The following is a 23,238-nucleotide window of genomic DNA, read 5'->3' as shown; positions in this document are numbered from 1 at the left end:
CTGGCTGTCTGGGCTCAGGGCAGTGCCCCCGAGTCCCAGTCTGGGGGTCCCTGGTCGACACCTGCAGGTGGGCCACATGCCTCCCTTCTCCATTCCTCTGAATTCCTCAATCACGGGGTCTGGGGGCCCAAGACCCTCTAGTGCCCAGGGGTGCCTGGTCCTCGGAAGCGCTATCTGCCTGTCCACGACGTGGGCGGTGCCCCAGGGGAGCCCAGGGGTGCGTGCTGGGCCCTTCAGGGCAGCTGTGGGCAATGAGTGGGGGCTGCAGGATTCTGGGAGGTCAAGGGCTTGGCAGCTACCAGGGATGGTCCAGGCCCCGTCTTCAGAACCCAAGGCCCACAGGTGAGGAGGCTTCAGGACTGAGAGCTGCGTGCCCCCCCATGGAGGGTGGGGGTACAGCACAAGGCTGGGGACAGTGAGGAGGGTCACAGGGTTCCCTCTCCCCTGGCTGAGGTGGCACACAAACTCCTGCTGCCCAGGTCCCCTGCGGCGTGGCCAGCCCCGTAAGGCCCGGGTCCCCTGCGGTGTGGGCGGCCCCTTAAGGCCCGGGTCCCCTGCGGTGTGGGCGGCCCCTTAAGAACCTCCTTGCGGTGTGGACAGCCTGTTTGGCTGCTGTCCACACCAGGGCCTTCTGCCAAGGACTGGAATGTTCTCCATCAAGGCTTCCACAGTGTGCTCTCCATACGGTCCCACCACCTCCCAGGGCTGCTCCCAGGCCGGACCCCCTGCCCATCCCACGGTGGCCACACAGACCGCAGGGCCCCCCATCCTGGCAGGGGCTGCTCACGCCAGCGCCCAGATGACGACAGGTACAAGAGAGGGAAGGGGGGGTAGTTGTGGGCAGAGAGTTTGGCAAGATTGTCACGCACTCCCCCCAAAATCCACCCACCCGCTGTGCCCACCCCACCTGCCAGGGGCAGCAGTACCTTGGGCTGAAAAGCGCCCTGCAGGGACCCGAAGGGGCCGGGGTGTGGGAGCAGGGTGGGCAGTCCCGGGATGGCAGGAGGGAAGGACGGGAAGAACTGTAAGAGAAGGACAGCGGATGGAGTGGGGGGCCCAAGTCCTCACCTCACCCTCTGCCTGTAACCAGAAGGCACCAACGCAGCAGGGGCAAGGCCAGCCGAGTCGCAGCCCCACCCGCCCGCCCTGTGGCCAGGACCTGCGTGCACACTGACACGCGCCGGGCCCCTCGGGGACACTCACACTCACGCTGGAATGTCGGAAGTAGGGGCTGTCCAGCTTGGGCGCATACTTGTCAAACTGGAAGGGAAGGAGGGGAGGGTGAGGCCCCGCACACACGACACCCTTGCTGGGCCCCAGCCCCCGCCCACCTGGCCGGGCTGGGCAGTGACAGGACGGCGTTGTGCTTCCTGAGGCTGGCGGCTGTGGCCAGCCGTCCCAGGCTCCTCTAGAGCGCCAGCCCCACAGCTCTGAACTCAGTCTCAGACCAGGGCGGCCCTGCCATTCTAAGGGTCCCCTTGCATGGGGTGGGAACTCGGCCCACCCGGGCAGTCTGTGTGCCCGGCTGAGGCCTGGGGCATGAAGCCTTGGCTGCTGGGTCGCGCTGGGGACACACTGGGTTACTGACAAACTGGCCAGTTTCCGAATAAAACTCGAGAGAGTGGAGGGGACTGGAGCCCCCAGCAACTCCCTCCTCAAACCGGGCCTCCGGGGCCAGGAACACGGGAGGCATCCTGAGTCATGGTCCCTGTGCCCCTCAGGCCTGTCTGGGCCTCCAGCCCTGGCACTGGGGATCTAGTGCAGGTGTGAGGGTGTCCCACGCACGTGGGCACGGGGTGCCTGCCTCAGTCCAGGACCACGGCCCAGGGTGGGGGCCTCATGGCACAGCTTGGGATGGGGACACCACAGGGCACGCTGGGGACCAGACAGACGACAGAGAGGTGCCGCCAGCCCCCCACCTCCTTCTGGGCTGGTGTGTGTGCAAGCGTGTGTCTGCGTGTGCCTGCTGCGTGTCCCCGCCCCACGCCCGCCCCCGCCCCCTGCCAGCACGCGGGCCTACGCACCGGCGGGGGTGCGGCGGGCGGCGTCGGGGGCAGCCCTGCGGGGAAGGGGGCGAATGTGTGTTGGTGCTGGTGTGTGTGTTGGTGCGTGTGCTGGTGTGTGTGCTGGTGCTGATGGAACTCCGCCCGCAGCAGAGCCCCCGGGCCCAGGGAGGCGCCAGGCCGCTCGGCGCTCTGCACCAGAAACCGCGTGTTCAGCTCTTGCCTGAGCAGCTCGTGATCTACAAGAGAAAAAGAGAGAGAGACAGAGAGGCACGTTGGCCGCGGGCTCCCGGTGGGGCGAGGCGGATAGTCACCTGGCACTCCCGGGGTCGGCAGGCCAAGCCGGAGTGGCCGCTCGCCACGTGCGGGCCCAGGGGTGCAGGTAAGAGAGGAGCCTGTGACCAAGTACCAATCAGAATCCCCGAATGAGGCTGGCAATACATGATTGGCTGGCTGAATGAGACCGACAGGCTGGCATCTAGAGGCAAGAGAGAACACGGTGAGCCCCTCCCCGGGAGCCAGGGTCCAGCCACCCCCAGGCCAGCGTCCTGGTCCCATCCCGGGACATGGGGCTGTCCCCAGCGTGGGCCGGGCTGACTCGGAGCCTCAGGAAGCGCCTGGGGGCCGAGGGAGGAAGCCTTCGCGGTTGGGGTTCCACTGGGATGGCACCCGCTTGATGTGAGGCCCCCTCCTCCCAGGGCTCAGGACCCAGCAGGTTGCGGAGGAGGCCTGGCCCCAGGAGGGGAGGCCCGTGCACCTGTCTCAATGTGAACACGTGTCTGTACGTGCATGTGCACGTGTCCTGCCTGTCCCCACACACACGTGGCCCGTGGCCCCGCAGGGACTCCTGGGGAAAGGCACACCTCGGGGAGCCACTCAGAGAGGCGCGCAGGGTCCGCAGAGACCACGGCAGGTGGAGGGCCAGGCTGTGCACCCCTCCCCGGTGGCCGTGTCCCCGCACCCCCCACCCCTGCCCTGGGCGAGACTGCGGCCGAGACACCTACCGGCCGGGTGTCCTGGGAGGACCAGGCTGCTGGCCGGCAGCGCCGGGGGCGGGGGCAGTGTCGGGGGTGCGGCAAACATGGCCGCGTGGAGCTGGTGCTGCGCCTGGGACCGGAGCGCCAGGTGTGAGGTAGACAGGTGGGGGCCCGGCCCGTGTGGCGACAGCGACACGTGCTTCCCCAGGCCCAGGGGGGCGCTGCTGCTCCTGCTGCGGGACACGGGGCTCAGTGCCTGCCAGCCCGACCCCTGCAGAGCCCCCAGCCTGAGACCACACAGGCCCCGTCCCCCGCGGGGACCCCACCTGAGGCCGTGCAGGCCGTTGGCTGCCGCCTGGCCGTGGCCCACAAAGGCGCCCAGGGATGCAGGCACGTGTGTCGGGAGCAGGCCGCGGGGCTGCGGGGGTGGCGGCTGTGGGGTGTGGTGGTGCGGGGCGGGGGGCTCCTTCTTCACCAGGGGATTGGCGCGGGAGCCGGGCGGGGGCCCCGGGCAGGGCGCGGCATGGGGTGCGGGGCTGGCCGTGGGCAGGAAGCTCTCGGCGCTGAGCTCACGGCTGCGCTCCAGCCCTGACACCTTGGGCACCGGCCCGGCCTTGGCCTCCGACTTCTCAAGCGCTGGGCCTGCAGAGAGAGAGTGGCTGCGCTCAGACCAGCAGGGCCTCGTCCCTGCTCCTCCTCTGGCCCAGGGAGCCCTGGTAGGTGCCCGGTGCCCAGGCTACGTCTGGGCTCTGGCTATGCCCCCATTTCAGATGAGGAGGCAGGCACGGAGGCCACACAGCCAGCTGGATCTCACCCGAGGCTCCAGGCCCCGCCTGTCGGAGGGAGCTGGCTTGGGAGCCTGGGGTGTGGCCGGGGGTGGGTGTGGGTAGCCCACCTGCCCGAAGACGCATCACTGGCAGGGACAGGACAGGACCTGCAGGAGTCAGTCCCTGGACAGGGGCTGCTATGACCTCATTTAACAGACAAGACCAAGATACATCAAGGACTTGGCCCAAGAGGGGAGCTGGATTTGAACACAGGAGCTAGGGCCTGTGTGCCTATGCCTCATGTTCACGGCCCCTGGATGTGCCCTCAGCCCAGTGCATGGGTCCACCCCACCCCAGCAGCAGCGCCCACAGCTGGTGCCCACCTTTTCTCTCTGGAACCCCCTGGTGGAAGGCTTGACCACTTCCTGGAAACTTGGGCAGGGACTGGGTAGGAGGCTGCCTCCCACTGTGACTGCCCGTCACCCGCCACCCTCACCCCTGCTCCCTGGCCACCCTTCTGCTCACCTAGGCACGTCCCCCCGCAGGTCCTGTGGGCCCCTCTGAGCCCCTGGGGCCTGCCCCCCCACCCCCGCACACCCCAAACCCTCCTTTTCAGGCCCCTTCAGGCAGGTCTCAGATCAAGTCCCCGGGAGTCAGGAGAGAGCAGTGTCCATGCGGCGGAGCTCCTGTTGCCCGGGGTCAGGAGCTGCCATGGCCAGGGGGCCAGTTTCGCAGGAGAAACAAAATCAGGTTCCACGTGCCACATGCCTCCTGTTCACGTCCCCGGCAGACCCTGCTTCCTTCCTGAGGCCTTGGGACGGTGGAGCCATGGCCCGTGGGGACAGCTGCGGCCGTCCCTTCCCCATGTGACCACGGGGCCTGGTCTGCTGGGGCCTCAAGGAGCTCCTCCCAGGTGAAAACAGGCAGCAGGAAGCAGCCCCATCTTCACTCTTCACCTGGGGCCAGGCCTTCCACAGCAGCCACCACCCAGCGACCGCAGAGAGGCTGCGCGGAGGATACAGGAGAGAGGGAGCCCACGGGCACTCTCTCCACCGGCTTTCCCAGCTCCCCGGGTCAGCCCCACAGGACTTCTCCTCCTCTCTCCCACATCTCCAAGCCAGACTTGCGTACATTAAGAGCTGTGATCATCAGGATGGAAAGAGGCTTGGGCCGCACAGACCTGGACTAGACTCCACATGCGGGGCCTCCTGTGCCCTTCTAGCACCTCCAGCCCTCACTGGGACATTGTCCGTCCAGATGCAGCAGCAGCAGCCGCGGCAGTGAGCTGAGTATTCAACAGCCCTGCGTTGACACTCTGTCTGCGAAGCCAGCTGCCTCTCCTACTGGGGCCCGTCCCATGCACGCCCCTTCCGACACCACCCCATCTGCACCTGCTTTGCTGTGATGCTCTGATGTGAACAGGCTTCCAACTTGAAGGCAGGTGAAGGCCATGCCTACTACAGGGCAGTAGGGCCCATCCTTGCCGGCGCTGGCAGGGCCTGTCCTGTCCAGTCACATCCGGGTGAAGCCGTCCCAGCAAAAGGGTGGTTCCAGCTGGAAACCCAGGGAGGCAGGAGCCGAGACCCCGTGGCCCTGCCGGAGATGCTGCCCGCCTAGGCCCTGGTGTGGGAATCCCAGGATCCCAGCGCCAGGGAGGCCCTAAGACGCTGGGGCTATCCCCTCTGGAGACGGTTGCTGGCCCGTGGACACCCTGTCCGACAGCTCACAGCCACAGGTTTCGAAGGCCCCTAAGACGCCGGGGCTACCCCCTCTGGAGAGGGTTGCTGGCCCGTAGACACCGTCCCACAGCTCACAGCCACAGGTTTCGAGGGCCTGGCCTGGAATGGCCGTCCAGGCCCCTCTACTGCACCACAGAGGCTCACAGGCAGCAGAGCCAGGGAAGTGAGTCTGAGTCCCGTTTCTCTTTAACTCAGCAGCCACAGGTGCTTGTGGTGCTCGTGGCAGGTGGCCCTTCAGTCCCAAGTGTCTGACCCCACAAGCCCAGGGAGGGCCTGAGAGCACGCATTCCTAACGGTTCCACTCTGGGAGCCACTGCTACGAGCGGAGCCCAGGCCTGCCTACGGCTCAGTGGCTTCATCTACTCTCCCCTGCTCCTGGGGGCTTCCCAGCAATCCCAGCACCCTGGTCCCACCCAGCTCTGCACCCCGGGTGCCAAGACCATCTCTCCCTGACTTCAAGGGGATGTCCTGCTGGCAAGACGCAGGGCACATTGTGTCCCTTCAGAGGCCCAGGAGCTGAGCCGAGGGGACCCACTTACCTTTATCGGTTCCCGGGGCAAAGAGCTTCTCGGAGCCCACGGATGCCTGGAGAGAGAGAGAAGTGGGTCAGGGGCAGTCAGGGTGGTCCTCATCCTCGTGGACCCTGCGCCCACTGCCCACACACAAGTCTGGGTGATTTTCCAGCAGGGCCAGGCGGGATGTGCCCTCGTGGATGCCCCCGTGTACGAGGCGAACACGCTTAGTCCTGAGCTCCATGCATGTGTGTATATGTGCTCACGCTGGGGGCACACGGGCCCCTCTCTGCTCAGAGCAGCAGGCTTCCTAGAGGGGGTCTGAGTGAAGACGGGGTTTGTGGGGGAATCAGGAACCAAGGCTGCTGCTGGCGTGGACTGGGGGAGCGCTGGCATTTGGCAAATCTGCACCCCTCCCAGGAGAACCAGCACCAGTAGCTGTGGGCCCTGCTGGGCCCCCACCCATCAGGCCAGAGGCAGATGATGGAGAGCCCCAGGACACACCTCCTGCTCCCAACCACTGCCCAGCACAGGTGCCCTGGCAAAAGTGAGAGAACCAGGATACCGACCAGGCTGGACATGCGGGTCCACAAGACTGCAGGACACCTCGCTATGCTCCCGGGCCGGCTGAGCTCCAGGCCTGGTGTCCAGTGTTGCTGAGAGGCAGCTGAGTGTCCCGGACCATGTGGGGGAGCTCTCAGAGGGTCAATCGCAGAAATTGCGCAGCCCCACTCCTCCATCTCTTCCAGAGAAACTCGCTCAACCACCCGCCACAAGCAGGCGGCGAGAATGTGGGCCTGTCAGGGTGAGAGTGTGGGCCTGTGGCCACCGATGGGGAGGAGTGGACGGAGGGCCCCATGCTCTGGGGGACTTCACGGCAGTTTCCAGGAATGAGCTTCGTAAGAATGACCTTAAATAGATATTTCCCTCCTAGTTTCTTCTTCTTTTTTTTTGTTTTGATTAAACAGCTTCATTGAGTTGTGGATTGAACGTTTCTGTCTACCTAGAATTCACACGTTTAAATCCTCACTCCCCAGGTGATGGGATCAGGAGGTGGAGGGTGATGAGGTCATGAGGTCTTGAGTGTGGAGCCTCACGAGCGGCATCAGTGCCTTATAAAGGGCCCCAGAGCCACCTAGCCCCTTCCACCAAGTGAGGACGCAGCGGAGAGGCACCCTTCATGAACCAGGAAGCCCTCACAGGGACTCTGCCATGCCTTGACCTACTTGTGGCCTCCAGCACTGTGAGCTGTGAATGTCTGCTGTGGACAAGGCACCCGCTGGGGTATTGGGCCAGAGCAGCCTGCACAGACTAAGACTTGAGATGTAATTCACATATCATCCAACTCACCGTCTAACGCTTACAATTCACTGGCGTTTAGTATATTCACAGTGATGCATCTGTCACCACGATCAATTACAGAACATTGTCATCACCCCAAAAAGAAACCCTGACTCCTAACCGTCACCCCCAACCCTGGGAAACCACAAATCTTTCTGTCTCTACAGAGCTGTCCTTTCTGAACTTCCACGTGTGTCAGGCGGCACGGACCTGCTGTGATTGGCTTCTCTCACTGCACGGCTTTTGGCATTCACCCACACTGCAGTGTGTACCCTGGAGAGATCGGGGACACTCTGTGTGTGGAGGAAGCAATTGCAAAGAAGAAGTGTTATGTCGATCTGGACAATGTGCCTGTGCTTGGGCACGTACACACACTCGGGTACGTGTATGTGGGCACACTCTCGGGTACGTGTACATGAGGACAGTCGGGTACGTGTACATGGGCACACACTCGGGTATGTGTACGTGGGCACACTCTTGGGTACGTGCACGTGAGCACACTGGGGTATGCATACGTGGGCACACACTCGTGTACGTGTACGTGGGCACACTCGTGTACGTGTACGTGGGCACACACTCGCGTACGTGTACATGAGGACAGTCGGGTACGTGTACATGGGCACACTCTCGGGTACGTGTACGTGAGCACACTGGGGTACGTGTACGTGGGCACACACTCGGGTACGTGTACGTGAGGACAGTCGGGTATGTGTACGTGAGGACAGTCGGGTACGTGTACGTGGGCACACTCGGGTACGTGTACGTGTGCACACTCTCAGGTACGTGTACATGGGCACACGGGTACGTGTACATGACAGTCGGGTACGTGTACGTGGACAGTCGGGTACGTGTACGTGAGGACAGTCGGGTATGTGTACGCGGGCACACTCTCGGGTACATGTACGTGAGGACAGTCAGGTACGTGTACGTGGGCACACTCGGGTACGTGTACGTGGGCACTCGGGTACGTGTACGTGGGCACTCGGATACGTGTACGTGGGCACACTCTCGGGTACGTGTACGTGAAGACAGTCGGGTACGTGTACGTGGGCACACTCAGGTACGTGTACGTGGGCACACTCTCGGGTACATGTACGTGGGCACACTCTCGGGTACGTGTACGTGGGCACTCTCGGGTACGTGTACATGGGCACTCTCGGGTACGTGTATGTGAGCACACTCAGGTTCATGTACAGGGGCACACACATTCTCGGGTGTGTGTACCTGGGTGGCAGTGTGTGCATGGATGTTTGCGTACATGAGCATCATGTGTATGTTTACGTAGGTGCCCGTGTGTTGGCGTCTATGTTGGTGAAATTGTAGAATGGGTCTTGAGCTCATGTGTCCACCAGGAGAGAGCAGTCCCCTCTGGGAATGGCGGGGGTGGGGGGCACAAGAGACTCGGCTTAAACACATATTTTAAGTTTTTACAAAGGAGACTGCATTCTGGTAATACTCGTGTAACTGAAATGTAACAATGACAAAGGTAATTAAGAGCTTCACTGCTACCAGGGAGGGGCCGGCCAGGCTTGCCTAGTGAGCACGGCTGTGAGAGACCATGGCGTGGGGAGCATCCGACTCGGAGGCTGGGTGCTGGGAGATGGGGGTTCTGTGCTTGTCGGTCCCCCTGATCTGTAACATCATCTGTGACTCTTAGGGTTAAAACAATAAAAAGGGATTTAGGAAGTTGGCTGGTGAAAAGCGTGCGAGACCCACAGCTCTCTAACCTGCTAAAACCTGGGAGGGCAGCTGGGCGTGGTGGCTCGTGCCTGTAATCCCAGCACTTTGGGAGGCTGAGGCAGGCGGATTACGAGGTCAGGAGATTGAAACCATCCTGGCTAACACGGTGAAACCCCGTCTCTACTAAAAATACAAAAAATTAGCCGGGCGTGGTGGCGGGCGCCTGTAGTCCCAGCTACTCAGGAGGCCGAGGCAGCAGAATGGCGTGAACCCAGGAGGCAGAGCTTGCAGTGAGCCGAGATCGCGCCACTGCACTCCAGCCTGGGCGACAGAGAGAGACTCCGTCTCAAAAAAAAAAAAACCTTGGAGGGTGAGGGCAGGGGCTCTCCCAGAGCCAGGAAGCTCACCAGCGAGTAAGCCAGCCCAGAGGGGCACTGGGTGCTGGGAAGAGGCCTGCTGTCCCCATGCCACAGCGCACGTTTCCTATCACCCCAATCAAAATCCCAAGCAGGTATCTGGAACACATGCATTACTAAGTCCTTACTGTGGGAGCTGCTTCCCCTGAATCCCACACAGCCCAGCCAAGGGAGCTGTGCTGCTGTTCAGGGCAGAGGGGAGGCGGCTCAGGGTCCACCAGGGCCTGGTGTGGGGCTGGGGTGAAGCCAGGCCCAGCTGCCCAGAGGGACACCCGTGTCCAGCAACTGGCAGATGGATCAATGGTGAGCGTGTCTGCCTCAGCCACACATGGAGGAGCTGTTGGCATGCGCTCCGTGAGCCTCAGAAACATCACAGGAGCCAAAGCCAGACCACAAAGAGCACGCAGCCGTGTGACTGTGAGAGCGGCCCCAGCCACAGCAGCCGAGGGGTGCAGGGGGTGCACAGGAACTCGGGGGTTCAGGGGCGACAGGGGTGAGTGTACAGTCGTAGGTGTCAGCCGGAGGGGTGCAGGGGGTGCACAGGAACTCGGGGGTTCAAGGGCGACGGGGGTGTGTACAGTCGTAGGTATGTGTCAGCCGGAGGGGTGCTGGGGGTGCACAGGAGCTCGGGGGTTCAGGGGTGACAGGGGTGGGTGTACAGTCATAGGTATGTGTCAGCCAGAGGGGTGCTGGGGGTGCACAGGAGCTCGGGGGTTCAGGGGCAACGGTGGTGGGTGTACAGTCGTAGGTATGTGTCAAAAAGCAAACCGCACACTTAAAATAGCTGCATTTACCGCAAAAATAAATAGGTGAATTTTACCGCCAGTAAATGACAGCACTGGAAACCAACAAAAAGACGTGACACGATGCTGGGACGGACAGACAGACAGAGGGACAGACGGACAGACGGAAGGAGATCCAAGAGCGGAATGAGAAGCCCCAGAGTTCCCATGGATGCCAGGATGGACAGAGATCCACAGAACGGAATGAGAAGCCCCAGACATGGTGCAGGCTGTGGGGGCCAGGCATGGGGTGCAGGCTGTAGGGGCCAGGCGTGGGGTGCCGGCTGTGGGGTGCAGGCTGTGGGGGCCAGGAGTGGGGTGCAGGCTGTGGGGGCCAGGAGTGGGGTGCAGGCTGTGGGGGCCAGGAGTGGGGTGCAGGCTGTGGGGGCCAGGAGTGGGGTACAGGCTGTAGGGGCCAGGCGTGGGGGGTGCCGGCTGTGGGGTGCAGGCTGTGGGGGCCAGGAGTAGGGTGCATGCTGTAGGGGCCAGGCGTGGGGTGCCAGCTGTGGGATGCAGGCTGTGGGGTACAGGCTGTAGGGGCCAGGCATGGGGTGCCGACTGTGGGGTGCAGGCTGTAGGGGCCAGGCGTGGGGTGCCGGCTGTGGGGTGCAGGCTGTGGGGGCCAGGCTGTGGGGTGCAGGCTGTGGGGGCCAGGCGTGGGGTGCAGGCTGAGGGGGCCAGGCGTGGGGGCCAGGCCTGGGGTGCAGGCTGTGGGGTGCAGGCTGTGGGGGCCAGGCGTGGTGTAGGTCCTTCAGAGCAAGCTCCTGTTTCACCCCCTATCTGAAAATAATTCCAGACAGATCGAAAACATAGAAGTGAAAAACCATCAACATATCAGAGAAAACCAGGTGTGGATTCCACCTTCTTGCTGGAATGGGAAGCCCTTCCTAGTCACGTCGAAAGAGCCCCAACCACAAAGACCGGCGGGTACATGCCTATAAGATGGCAATAGCTGAGGAGGGCCTGCCACACCCACACGTGCCGAAAGGGCCCCTGCACAGGAGGAACGTGGGCCCCTTGGAAAGGAGCAGCGGTTGGGCCCTGCACGTTTGAGTGTTAAAGGGCTGTGGTGCAGCTGGTGTGAGGGGATACCGAGCTCCAGGCACTGACGCTACATGGTCTGCTCACCCTGTGCAGTTCCTGGGGTCGGGGAGGGGTCTGTCCACCTGCTGAGGGCCGGCAGGGGCGGGGGTCCTGCCGCCCAGCCTCCTGCGGGGTGAAACACCAACTCTATATCCAGCGCCCCCAGCCACCAACCCCCAGGCAGTGACGTAGGACTTCCTTCTGAGAGGAGGCTTCTGCTCAGACCCAGCTCAACCACGCAGGGGCCGGGTTGGATGGAAGCTAGGAGACCCTGGCACCCCAGAAAGGGACCCTCCCAGCCCCAGCCCAGGGCCCCAATGACCCTCTCCCTCCCCCAGCCTTGCAGCCACCACCCCTAGAATCCTGGCTTGTTACAAAGAAAGGAGGACAGGAACCTCTCACCCCTGGGAAGCCGGGGGGCCTGGAGGTTGGGGCGTGTGGCTTTCTCCCCTCTGCTTGCCTCAACATCATCCCCCAGAAGTGTGGCTCCCATGGGGTCCGCCTCCACCTCCCTGCCCCATCCGGCCACTGCTGGTAACCCAGGCTACGCAGTGACCATCCCAGCATCGGAAACAGGAAGGACTCCGAGAGAAACAGGAGGAATAGTGAAGAGGAGTCCAGACCAGCCTTTGGGCCTCCGGGGGGCACTGGGGCTCCCCAGAAAGGCCTCGGCACCTCCTTGGCCATGCCCATCCCCCAGCAGTGCCAGCACCAAGTGCTCCCTTGGGCCTGGCCCCCAAATCTGGGCCCCTCACACAGCAAGGATGGGGATCCAGTGCTGCTCCATGCCAGCCATGAACCAGGCACTGAACACCCAGGCCTGCCACAGCCCCCTGGGGTCTCTCCTGGGCCTGCACCATCCTCCTGGGAGGTTGCCCCGTCTCTGGCACCCACGCGGGCCCTCTTCTTGGCTGGCATCCCGGGTTTGAGTGGCCTCTTCACCAGGTGGCCCACCTGTTAACTGCCCGCTCTGTGGCTGCGGCAGCAGGCCCCACCACGCTGCCAGGAGGGAGGCGGGTGCTGAGGCCTCCCAGGTGGGCAGAGGGAGGAGAAGCCAGCTTAGCCCGCAGTTTGACGGCCAACCCAAAAGACAGACCCCAAAGCACAGCCCCAAAGCCGGCCCTCGTCTCTAGGGTAACCACAGGTTGGAGCCCTGTCTGGGGCTCTGCTGCCCTCCCCCTCACTGGGACCCACTCTAGTGGGTTCCGCTCCACGTCCCAGGCTCGAGCACAAGCTCCCCAGGGCCACAAGGGGGCGCCCCAGACACCAGCGAAGCCAAGAGGGCTGCAGGGAAGGGGAGAGTCTCCTGCACGGGCCGCGCGGCTGGGGTCATCCAGCACCCATTCTGGTCACGCCACAGTGGGCCCTACACTTAGCAGACAAGTTTGCTCAGGGAAGCTGAGAATGGGTGCTCCAGGGGTCCTCGGCCCTAGCAGAGGCCCCGGAGGCAGCTGGCCTCCACCTCACAGTGAGAACCTGGACACCTGGCCAGGTGCAGCCACGCCCATCCGGGAGGGCTGAGAGCAGAACACGGGCCGGCCCTCTGGGGGCCTGGCCCAGGCTCCAACCCCTTCCTAGACCACACACAGCAGCTGCACCTTCTGGGGCTCGTTCCCCCACGCGGTCCCTCAGCTCTTTCCCTTCTAGGACAGTGCTTCTGGCGCTGGCCAGCTGCCCCAAGGGGGTGGCAGCCCCAGGGGCCACCAGACCCGCGTTAACTTCTCAGCCATGATTTGCAGGGACGTGACCCAGGCACGAGCAGCCGCCTCTGCCTCCTAGCCCGCATGGGGTGGAAGGTCACTCAAGCCCAGGGTACAGGTGGGAGGACTCCGGGCCCGCAGGCTCAGGGTCCCTGCGAAGAGGCAGCGGGGGCGCCCAGGCGAGCCTCAGCCCCCGCGAGGTGCACAATCCCGGCGGCGGGCGGAGGTCAGGGCTCGCTTTGTCTGCGAGGACCCGACCCGCGGAGCAGCCTTGGCCAGACACGCGGCGCAGCCTGGGCCAGCCGCGCCCCGCCCCAGACAAAGAACTCCAACTCCGGGCAGGTGAGCGCGGCGCCGGGAACCCGGGTGGCCGATTCCGCACCGGGGCGCAGACAAAGGCGCGCGCCCCCCACAACGCTGGGCCCCGCCTCCACCCTCGGACCCTGGGTGCCCTGACCCGGGCCTGGGACCCTCGGCCGCGCCGCACCCCCGCCCGCCCGCCGCCACGTGCGCCCCCGGGAGGACGCGGTCTCCGCGCTCGGCTCCGGGAGAGGCGGGGTGGGCAGAAGGCCCGGAGATCTCGGGCGTCCCGCTCTTCTGGGGGGCGGCCGCTCCCCCTCCCCTGTCCCCCCAAAGTCCTAATTCCCTCTCCGGAGCCCGCAGCGCGCACTCACCTCGCCGGCGCCCCAGGCAGTCACCACTAGTCCCGGGGCCGGAGCCGGGCTGCATGGACGCGGGCGTAGAGCGCGGGCCCCGGGTGGCCCCGGCCCGTCCAGGCGACCCCTCTCCCCGCGTGCCCTGCTCAGCCGGAGCTCGGGCCGGGGACGCGCATGTCCGCCGCGCCGGCTCTGCGCGGTCTGGGCGGCGCTCGGTGCGCTCTGGGCTCCCGGGCGGACGTCGGGCGCGGCGCGGGCCCCGAGGCGGCGGGCGCGGAGCTGGGCGCGCGGGAGGCGGGAGCGCGGGCGGGGCGGGGGCGGGGCGCGGGCAGACCCGACTAATCCAGCCCCGAGGCGCCGATCCACCCGCGCCCGCCGCCGGTCCAGAGTCCGAACGCGCTGCCTCCGATCGCGGCCACCCGGGGAAAGGCGCGCAGCGCTGCTGTGTGGGCGCTGCTCCTCTGGTCCTCACAACAAGAAGTTACGGACACCTGCCACCCCGCTCCCAGAAGGGAAAACTGAGTCAGAAAGGGCGACAGCCGGGCGCGGTGGCCGGCGCCTGAAACAGCACTTTCGGAGGCCGAAGTGGGCGGATCACTTGAGCCCAGGAGTTCGAGACCAGCCTGGCCAACATAGGAAGACCCCCGTCTCTACAAAATAAAAAAATTAGCCGGAGGTGGCGGCACGCGCCTGTGGCCCCAGCTACTGGGGAGGCTGAGGTGGGAGGATCAATTGAGCCCGGGAGGTGGAGGCTGCAGTGAGCCGAGACTGCACCACTGCACTCCAGCGTAGGTGACAGAGCGAGACCAGGTCTCAAAAAAAGGAAAAAAGAGCGACCTGATTGCCACTGTGGAAAGTTGGGATCTGAAAGGAGGAGCCCTTCCCCCACCCACCCGCTGCAAGCCCCGCCCTCCCTGGGCCTCGGTTTCTCCCTCCGTGAAACGGGAGTGCAAAGTCGGAGACAGCTCCGAGCAGCTGCTGTAGCTGCAAACGGCTGCGCAGCGCACCCCCCAAGACCACCGCCCTGAACCCCCCGTGATTTTACACTTGAGGTGGCCGGGAGGGACAGGAAGCACCTGGCTCTCCCTTACGGTGGGGCGCTAGAACTCGGATCCAGGCCCAGCCACGGCTTCCTGCGAAGGCTGCTTATGTGCGCCTGACCGACCCAGACGCCCGGGCGGGACCCTTCCATCCCAGCGCCCCTCAGGCGGAAAACCAGGACACCAACTGCGAACTCAAACGCGATGAATAAGGGAGGGAGGGCGCAGCTCTGGACCCAGCAGTCGGGAAGTGTTTAAGGACAGGTCCCCTCCAAGCTGCTGCGTGGCTGGCGGCACACAGGGAGGCCGGCTCTGGTGCGGCAGGGACAGACGACTTGGGCGCCGCTTTCGGGACAGAGGTGGGAGCTGGGACCACGTTTCTGTTTCTGGGCTTGGAAGGCCTGGCCCGGGCAGAGCCTATCCATGGCGGAGCCCGCAGCCATTCAAACCGCGGGAGCGGCTCCCACACGGGTTCGTTGGAGCCCTCTGCAAGCTGAACCAGCACTTTCTGCTCCCAAAGGTGCCAATGTGTGCAGGATGCCTCCAACGGTATAGAAGGAATCGCCAAGGTCGGCCTCAGCCAGGGAGTTCCAGCCCTCAGGTTCTATTTGAACTATTTACCAAATACACGTACTCCCTTTAGCAACAAGTCGCCCCCAAAGCCCTGCTGTTTCCTGCCATGAAAACGGCACCGCTTGCGTCCACGCACACACTGTGTCCACCCAGGCACTTCCGGGCACACTGCGTGCCGCAAGACACAGGGCCCTGAAGCCTGTACTCTGAGGACTTGGGACAGGCCACCACTCGTCTCACTGACGAGGAAACAGACGTGCTGCTGGCGTGGCTGGTCTGTGGCTGGGCTGGGCTGAGCCGGCAGGCTGGCTGCAGGGCTCATGGCTCAGCAGGGACACTCTTCCAGGAAGGTGGTGGGCCACTCCTGAGATGGGGATGGGGCTGCTCCATTTGAGATGCGTGGAGCCCTCAGGGATAAGTCAGGGTTAAGGTCAGGCCCAGGGTGCTGGCCTGAGCAAAGCCAGCCAGGAGGGGCCCTGTGCTGAGATCATTTCTGTCCATCGGGGGTCCAGACGGCGAGGCCCACAGAGAGGGAACGGGGCGGGGGGGGGAAGGGAGGAGAGAAGACAGACTCAGGCACAACCCTAGCTCAGCCCCTTCCTGCGTGCCTGGCCCTGGGAGGATGCCATCCCCGGTCCCCTCTTCCGGGCCCTGCTCTGGGGACCCTGCACAGATGGAGCCAGTGCATCCTCAGCCCCCTGAGAAGCTGTGCTGCCATCAGCTCCTTCTCTGGGTACAGGGCACGGGAGGCGGCTGCCCAGCAGGCCAGGGTCCCGCCAAGCTGTGCCCACTCTCTCTGCTGACTGGAGACCCCAGGGGGCTAGGGAGTTGGGGGAGCAGGAAGAAGGAACTGAGCGGCAGCAACTGGCCAGCTCCAATCGGGCTACGGCCAGTCTCAATGTGGCCGGCTCCTCTCTTGGGACCTCACCACTCAAATCACAGGAGAAGCCATCTTCCTCTCACAAACGAGGCTTCCAACCCCACTTTCCAACCTCAGTCCTGAGGCCGCCTTCAGCACTGACCGTCCTGGAACAGGCGGAGATCCTGGCCTGGGTCAACGGGGCCGAAAACCCAGCCCCGAGCCCCGAGCCCCGCCCCACAGCCCTGCGCCCCAGTTTGGGAGTGAAACTAGACTCTGAGAACCGGGGGCAGGTCTGTGTTTTGTTTAGAAAGGAGAGTAGCTCTGATATGAAAGATGTAATGAGGTTAGAAGTCTAGAAGGAAGCGGAGTGGGAATAGATTATCTGGAGAAAGAAAGGCATTCACTGGAGAGCACGCTAATATTAAATATCAGGCTTCCAGGCCAAATATACATAATCCAGTTAGGGACTTGATGGTGGTGTTCAGAGGCACATTTATCCAGAGCTTATGGTTCAGAAACTAACACTGTAACTGCATCTGTCATCGTTACACAGCGGGGGGCCGGGGGGTGTCATCATGGGAAGGCATAGGAAGACAGAGTCCTCTCAGCCATGCTGCCCCAGCCACCCCAGGACACCGGATCACCCTGGGAACCGCCCTGGGGGCACCCAACCTCCATTCGGCCGTGGTTAGCCGAGTGCCCAGGCCAGGAGACGACAAGACTGCTTCCTCAAGGCTGCCACTCCACGGGGCACGTGTCCTTGAACTGGGCCATGTCCTCTCACGCCTGGAGAGGAACCTCCCGCAGGACAGGGGTTGGGGGGCAGCACGAAGGCCTGAAGAGGAGCGTCCCACAGGAGGGGGGTGGGTGGTGGGGGCACAAAGGCCTGAAGAGGAGCGTCCCACAGGACGAACACTCAGACGCACCCAGCAGACTTGGGCCTTGAGTCGTGGCGTGGCGGGTAGGGCCTGCGCCTGCTGTTGCCCGGCCTGTGCAGGCCACGGCCACGCTGGCAGTGTGGCTTTGACATGGAACGACTCTGAGGTTCTGTCTGTTGCAGAGGTGTGCACTCTCTGAGCAAGGCTGTGGTGCATAGGTGAGGGGTAGGCCAGACCCCCCAGGCCCGAGGGCGGCATCAGGGGGAGCCCAGAGAACCGTGTGTTCACCATCTCCATCCAGAATGTCGGGAGAAAAGCAAAAGCCAGAACCACCTATAGAGATGCTCAGATGCTGCTCAGCATCCCTGGAGGCTGCCGGCATGGAAATGCAAATCCCAGCGAATTTCAGCTCCCAGGGAAAGTGCAGAAGGCACCGGAACTTCGCGGAAACACAGAAACCCAGGGAAAGCCTCTAAGGAGAGAGGACCCCAGGGGCTGGGGGAAGAGCCCAGGGATGCTGTGCCCGAGGCCTTGGACGGCAGCACCTCCCGGAACCCTGAGGCCACAACCGGCCCTGCAGGCTGGTACACAGGCACGAGTGCCTGCGGGGAGAAAGGTGGGGGCCGCCTGCAGGCCCCAAGCCCACGCCCATCCTGACCCTCAGATGGGGCCCTCCCAGGTTATCCAGGTGGACCTAAATCCGAGGACTGGCGTCATTTTGAGGAGAGGAGACACAAAGACACACACACAGAGGAGGGGCCACGTGAGGACGGACAGGGGCAGAGTCAGGAGCTATGTGGCCACCAGCCAGGGACGCCGGAGTCAGCAGGAGTGGGAAGAGGCAGGAAGGATCCTCCTCTGGGGCCTCTGGAGGGAGCATGAACCCAACACCATGATGCCGGACTTGTGGGTGTGGTCCCCACGCTCACGCTCGGGTGGGGCGGCTACCGTGGAGGCCACGCTCGCTCTTGGGTGGGGCGGCTACCGTGGAGGCCACGCTCACGCTCGGGTGGGGCGGCTATTGTGGAGGCCACAGGACACCAAGGCCCCATGCTGCCTGCCAGAGAAAGCCGTGACCCCCCTCCAGAGATACACCACAGCTACACTCCCACCTGAGGGAGAGCTGTGCACAGCACAGGTTTAACATTCATGAAATATTAAATCACAGGAAACGCATACCTCCCCCAAATGCATCGAATTCAGCCATCCCCACAGCCGTCCTGGGCAGGCGCTACTCCATTTTACAGGCAAGGAAACCAGGGCTCAGAAGGTCGTCTGCGGTGGAGGTCACCCCAGCAGGGGGCAGGATGGGGCCAAAGGCCACAAAAGCTTGTCTTCAGAATGTTTGGTTTCCGATTGCGATATAGTTCCAACCGCACATTTTATTTTTTTATTTTTTGAAGACAGAGTCTCACTTTGTCGCCCAGGCTGGAGTGCAATGGCGCGATCTCAGCTCACTGCAGCCTCCACCTCTGGGGTTCAGGTGACCATCCCTCCTCAGCCTCTTGAGTAGCTGGGATTATAGGCACACACCACCACAGCCAGCTAATTTTGTATTTTTTGTAGAGATGGGGTTTTGCCATGTTGACCAGGCTGGTCTTGAACTCCTGACCTCAGGTGATCCATCCACTTGGCCTCCTAAAGTGCTGGGATTACAGGCGCCTGCCACCACACCTAGCTAATTTTTGTATTTTTAGTAGAGACGGGGTTTTGCCATGTTGGCCAGGCTGGTCTTGAACTCCTGACCTCAAGTGATCCGACCGCCTCAGCCTCCCAAAGTGCTGGGATTACAGGCGTAAGCCACCGCAACTGGCCCAACTGCACATTTTAGAAAAGCATTAAGATGCATATTTAACATCAATTAAGTTACATTTATTTAAGCATACTCATCAAAACCCACCTTATGAAACATCCTTTCTGTGACACCCTGTTCTGTTCCAAATCCACTCTGGGCTGCTGTTTTCAGACCCCAGTTTCTGCCGGTGCCCTGCAGTGACACCCCCAGCTGGGCCTCCTGAGGGTGCAGGTTGCCCTCGAGGCTTCTGAGGCAGGGGCGGCTCCTCCACGTGCCGGGGGTGAGGGCCTGAATGGGGGGCCCTTGTCGCTGCTCCCTCCCACTGCCCAGGGTCCTCCGGTAACTGCTGACCCCTCCTAAGGCGGTGAGGCCCTTCCCGACGCTTGAGGGTCTGACAGCTGCTGCAGTGTTCATGGGACCCCCGAGGTGCCCCGTGGCAACCGATGGCTCTGAGCCCCTTCTCTGGACTTCTGGGCTTCCAGTGCATCCTAAATCTTCCTTTGCTGTGACGGGGACACCACGGGGCCCTCAGGATGATCCAGGCTCTGTTCTTGGAGCCCTGTGAGCGAGACTAGGCCCGTGGAGCGGAGCAGCTGCCCAGGTACTCAGAGCCAAGTAGGGCCTCTGAGGCTGGGAAAGGCAGGACACCAATTCCCCTGAGGTCGGTACCTTGACTTCAGCCTGGTGAGACCCATCCTGGACCTCCAGCTCCACTGCTGCCATCAGCTCATGCCGTTTTGAGTGACTGTGTTTATGGTGACTTGTTACAGCAGCTGTGGGATGCTGAGACCCCCTCGCACCCCCATTGCCCCGAGTCTCTGATGCTACTGCCTCAGCCAGGCCCCGCTTCTGCTGGGACCAGTGCAGAAGCCTCACTGGCTATTGGGCCTTTGATCTGAGGACCCGGGTGCTCGCTCTGTGGTGGTCATGATCTTGGTCCTCAAAGGGACCGACACGTCCGCACCTTGTGCCCGTGCCCTCGGCCCCTCTGCCTGGCTCCAGTGAAGCATGAGTGGCAGCTCAGGGTGGGGTGCTGTCCCTCCCCAGCAGGCCCCCACCAAATGCCGAGTTCTACCACGTGGGACCCAGGCAAGCAGGGCCCCGCAGCCTGCCACACAAGAGAGCGAGATGGCCTGTCTCGGGGACCCAACCACCCAAGGCCCCCACGCCCCACTGAGCCAACCCTCTCAAGGCCCTTCTGGGCTCAGCAGCCCCAGGTCAAAGTGCAGGCTCAGGCAGGAGGGTGGCGGCTTCAGAACCCCACACACCCTGTGAGGTCACCCCATGGTCACCCGGTGTGGGCAGGGTCTGTGTCCAGCAAAGGGAGTCCTGGCCCACGTTCACCAGAGACGGTGGCAGCTGGGACACCACTCCCTGCACTTTTGTCCCTAGGGAAGGATGGATGGGCCTCCAAAGCCCCCAGGAAGGTGCTCCCAGGAGTGGGCTGGGGTGGGTGGGGGGTGTGAGTCGCACACAGAGGAAGGCCTCCGTGAGCCACAGACACGCAGCAACCCTTCCTCAGAAGGTGCCTGGTCTGCCGGCGGCCAGATACAACAAAGGCGCAGCTGGCACACTGGACTGCTGTTGAAATTTCCCAGGACCCCACGGAGGCCCAGCAACTGCGGGGTGAGCGCCCATGGCAGGGGCCCCCAGCCTGTCCAGCCGTCCTTCTGTCTGTCCCGCGGGGTGAGTGTCCGTGGCAGGGGCCTCCAGCCTGTCCAGCTGTCCATCCGTCCTTCTGTCTGTCCCACGGGGTTAGTATCCATGGTGGGGGCTTCCAGCCTGTCCAGTCGTCCATCCGTCCTTCTGTCTGTCCCGTGGGGTGAGTGCCCATAGCAGGGGCCTCCAGCCTGTCCAGCCGTCCATCCATCCTTTGTCTGTCCTGTGGGGTGAGTGCCCCAAGGCAGGGGCCTCCAGCCTGTCCAACTGTCCATCCATCCTTCTGTCTGTCCTGCGGGGTGAGTGCCCCAAGGCAGGGGCCTCCAGCCTGTCCAACTGTCCATCCATCCTTCTGTCTGTCCTGCGGGGTGAGTGCCCATGGCAGGGGCCTCCAGCCTGTCCAGCCGTCCATCCGCCCTTCTGTCCATGCTGTGGGGTGAGTGCCCCAAGGCGGGGGCCTCCAGCCTGTCCAACCGTCCATCCATCCTTCTGTCTGTCCCGTGGGGTGAGTGCCCCATGGCAGCGGCCTCCAGCCTGTCCAGCCGTCCATTCGTCCCTCTGGCTGTCGTGCTGGTAGTGCCTGAACTCGCAGTTCCCAAGAACAAGAACCTACGAACTTCAGTGACGAGAAGACAGAGGTTCAGAGAGGACCCAGTCAGGCACAGCGCCCCACTGGAAGAAGGGTCTGCAGGGGAGGGGCTGGGTGTGGAGGACTGGCTGGCCTCCAGCCCTCTGAGGACCGTGCTTGGGGTGGGCAGTTCTCTCCTCTGCCTAGGCCCCACTGTGGCCCCATTTTGCAGACAGAACATGGAGGCTGTGGATGGTGGGCTGCCCGCGGGGTTGGCCCCACGCCATGTCTGACCTCATGCCACTGTCCCCCAGCCCTGCCCCTTCCAGGCCGGTGCTCTTGGCCGAGGCCCGGCACTGGGGGTGCTTCCTGATGGGCTTCCACAGATGGGCCAGACAGCCGTCCCTGGAGGTGGCCGTGGCGGCCACCGGCAGCAGGAGGAACGAGGCCACCACCACCTGGCGGCTGCCTATGGAGTCCCATATCGCTCTTCACCCCACACTTTTCCAAGAAAAAAGTGGTTAGACACAAACTGCAGACTTGCGAAGGGGCCATCTGGCAGCGCCCGAGCCTCCCGTCAGCTGCCAAGGAGACTCCTGCCAAGGGCCAGGGGAGGGGGCGGCTGGGCGGGCACAGCGTGAGGGAGGTGGTGGAGAGGTGTCTCAGTCAGTCTGTTCACGTGGAGGAGGGCTGTCCCAAAGTCTCCACCTTGATTGGCAGGAGAGCCCAGGGTGAGTCCCCGAGGGGTGGCTGGCCTGGTGGGAGCTGGCACCCCAGACCAAGCTCAAACCCGCAGGTGTGGGATGAGATGTGAAGTGCACTGGCCTGAGACGTGTGCCCGCGCCCTCCCCACCACTCCATCCAAGAGGCCTCCTCGGGGTGCAATGCCACCTGCCCCGGCGTCCGCTTCTGCGAGCAGGGCTGTTCCCTGCATGGCTGCTGGGTCAGCGCCCACAGACCCCACACGCAGGACGCTGTCTGTGGCTTCTCCGTCTTCTGCCCACTGGGAGCGGCCAGGCCATGTGAGCAATGGGCTTCCCAGGTCTGAGTGAGGTCTCTGAGGGTCCCTGTAAATGTGGGCACTCGGGGACCTTCCTTCCACATCCAGTTCACAGACGGGTTCCACACAAGCCCGGGGCTGCTGAGGGGCTCTGGGCACTGCTGATGTGAAGCGCCCCCACGTTCCTGTCTCAGAGCCTGGAATTCTGCCATCTGGAGCCTGCAGGGCTCTGTCCCTCCTGCTTCTCCTGCCTGCTCCCTGGCAGGGGTGCCAGCCTCGCACAGCGGTGCCCAGGGACAGAGATCCGGGTGCCTCTGCTCCCAGCAGGTAGGGAGGAGGGCTGGGGACGGCCAGTGGGGCGCTGGCTGACTTCCCACACCTGCCTACGCCTCTGTGTGCGTCTGGATGGGCTCCACGCACACCCTCCGCCCAGCGTAAGTTCCTGACCCCCTGAACCCAGTGCCGGGCAGAGAAGACCAGGAGGGACCTGAGGTCTCCTGCCCTCCCAACTCTCCCAAACTCAGGAAGCTAATTTCCGAGCATCAGGGGCTGGATGCCACGGGGAAACGGAAACGTCTGGACGAGGGTGTCCGACGGTGCAGCATCCCATGCACTCGGAGGGAAACGGAAACTCCTGCTGCTGCCTCTGGGCTCCTCCCTCTCGCTCCGCTGCAGCCTGGGATGCACTGCCGGCTCCCAGAACGCACCAGGGTTGTCCCCACCTCCAGCGTCTGTCTCGAGTCAGCCTGGGACACACCCCTCAGAGCACGCCCCAAGGTCACACAGAGACAGACAGGCTGACGGGCCAACAAGGAGAAGCCCCTGCGGTTTTCCTGGCCCACCCTGCTGCTCTGCCCGGCCTCCGGGAGCTGCCCCCCAACAGAAGCAAACAGGGCCACAGGCAGGCCCCACCCACTCTGCCAGCACCGTGCCCCTCGTGCGCCGGCGCTCAGACCTTGCCGCAGCCAGAAGGAGCCACCATCATGGAGACTCAGTGTTTGGCGGAGCTGCCTTCTCCGTCCCCGCCCCGCCAGGCCTCTCTGCTCTCCCCAGAGTGGGCGTGACCCGAAGTTGTGCCCTGGAGAAAGGCTGGCAGCCCCTCTCCGCTCCCCTGCCATCCTCCGCAGCCCCTCTCCCTCCCCTGCTGTCCTCCTCAGGACCTGTGGCCACCACAGCCCTGGAAGCCCCAACACGGCCCCAACAGCAC

At 63.5% G+C, this 23,238-nt stretch overlaps 1 protein-coding gene across 17 annotated transcripts in view; it reads right to left on the bottom strand.

The window, feature by feature from the left end:
- Positions 1-23,238, bottom strand: part of FBRSL1 (fibrosin like 1) — a 93,954-nt gene that overhangs the window by 11,761 nt on the left and 58,955 nt on the right. For 6 of the 17 annotated variants that reach the window (XM_054444834.2, XM_054444838.2, XM_063646851.1 and 3 more), the window contains 7 exons: positions 6,026-6,071; positions 3,307-3,622; positions 3,008-3,213; positions 2,413-2,481; positions 2,025-2,242; positions 1,204-1,260; positions 927-1,022 (listed from right to left, as the gene is read on the bottom strand). In XM_054444834.2, coding sequence (XP_054300809.1) covers positions 927-1,022; positions 1,204-1,260; positions 2,025-2,242; positions 2,413-2,481; positions 3,008-3,213; positions 3,307-3,622; positions 6,026-6,071 — 1,008 coding nt within the window. Of the gene's footprint in view, positions 1-926; positions 1,023-1,203; positions 1,261-2,024; positions 2,243-2,317; positions 2,482-3,007; positions 3,214-3,306; positions 3,623-6,025; positions 6,072-23,238 lie in introns of all 17 variants that reach the window. The other 11 variants (XM_054444837.2, XM_054444846.2, XM_054444853.2 and 8 more) reach the window with 6 other exon arrangements.

This window comes from Pongo pygmaeus, chromosome 10 (assembly GCF_028885625.2).
Source record: "Pongo pygmaeus isolate AG05252 chromosome 10, NHGRI_mPonPyg2-v2.0_pri, whole genome shotgun sequence".
NCBI classification, from domain to species: Eukaryota; Metazoa; Chordata; class Mammalia; order Primates; family Hominidae; genus Pongo; species Pongo pygmaeus.
The sequence above is the reverse complement of the archived record's forward strand: the minus strand, read 5'-3'. Positions and strand labels throughout refer to the sequence as shown.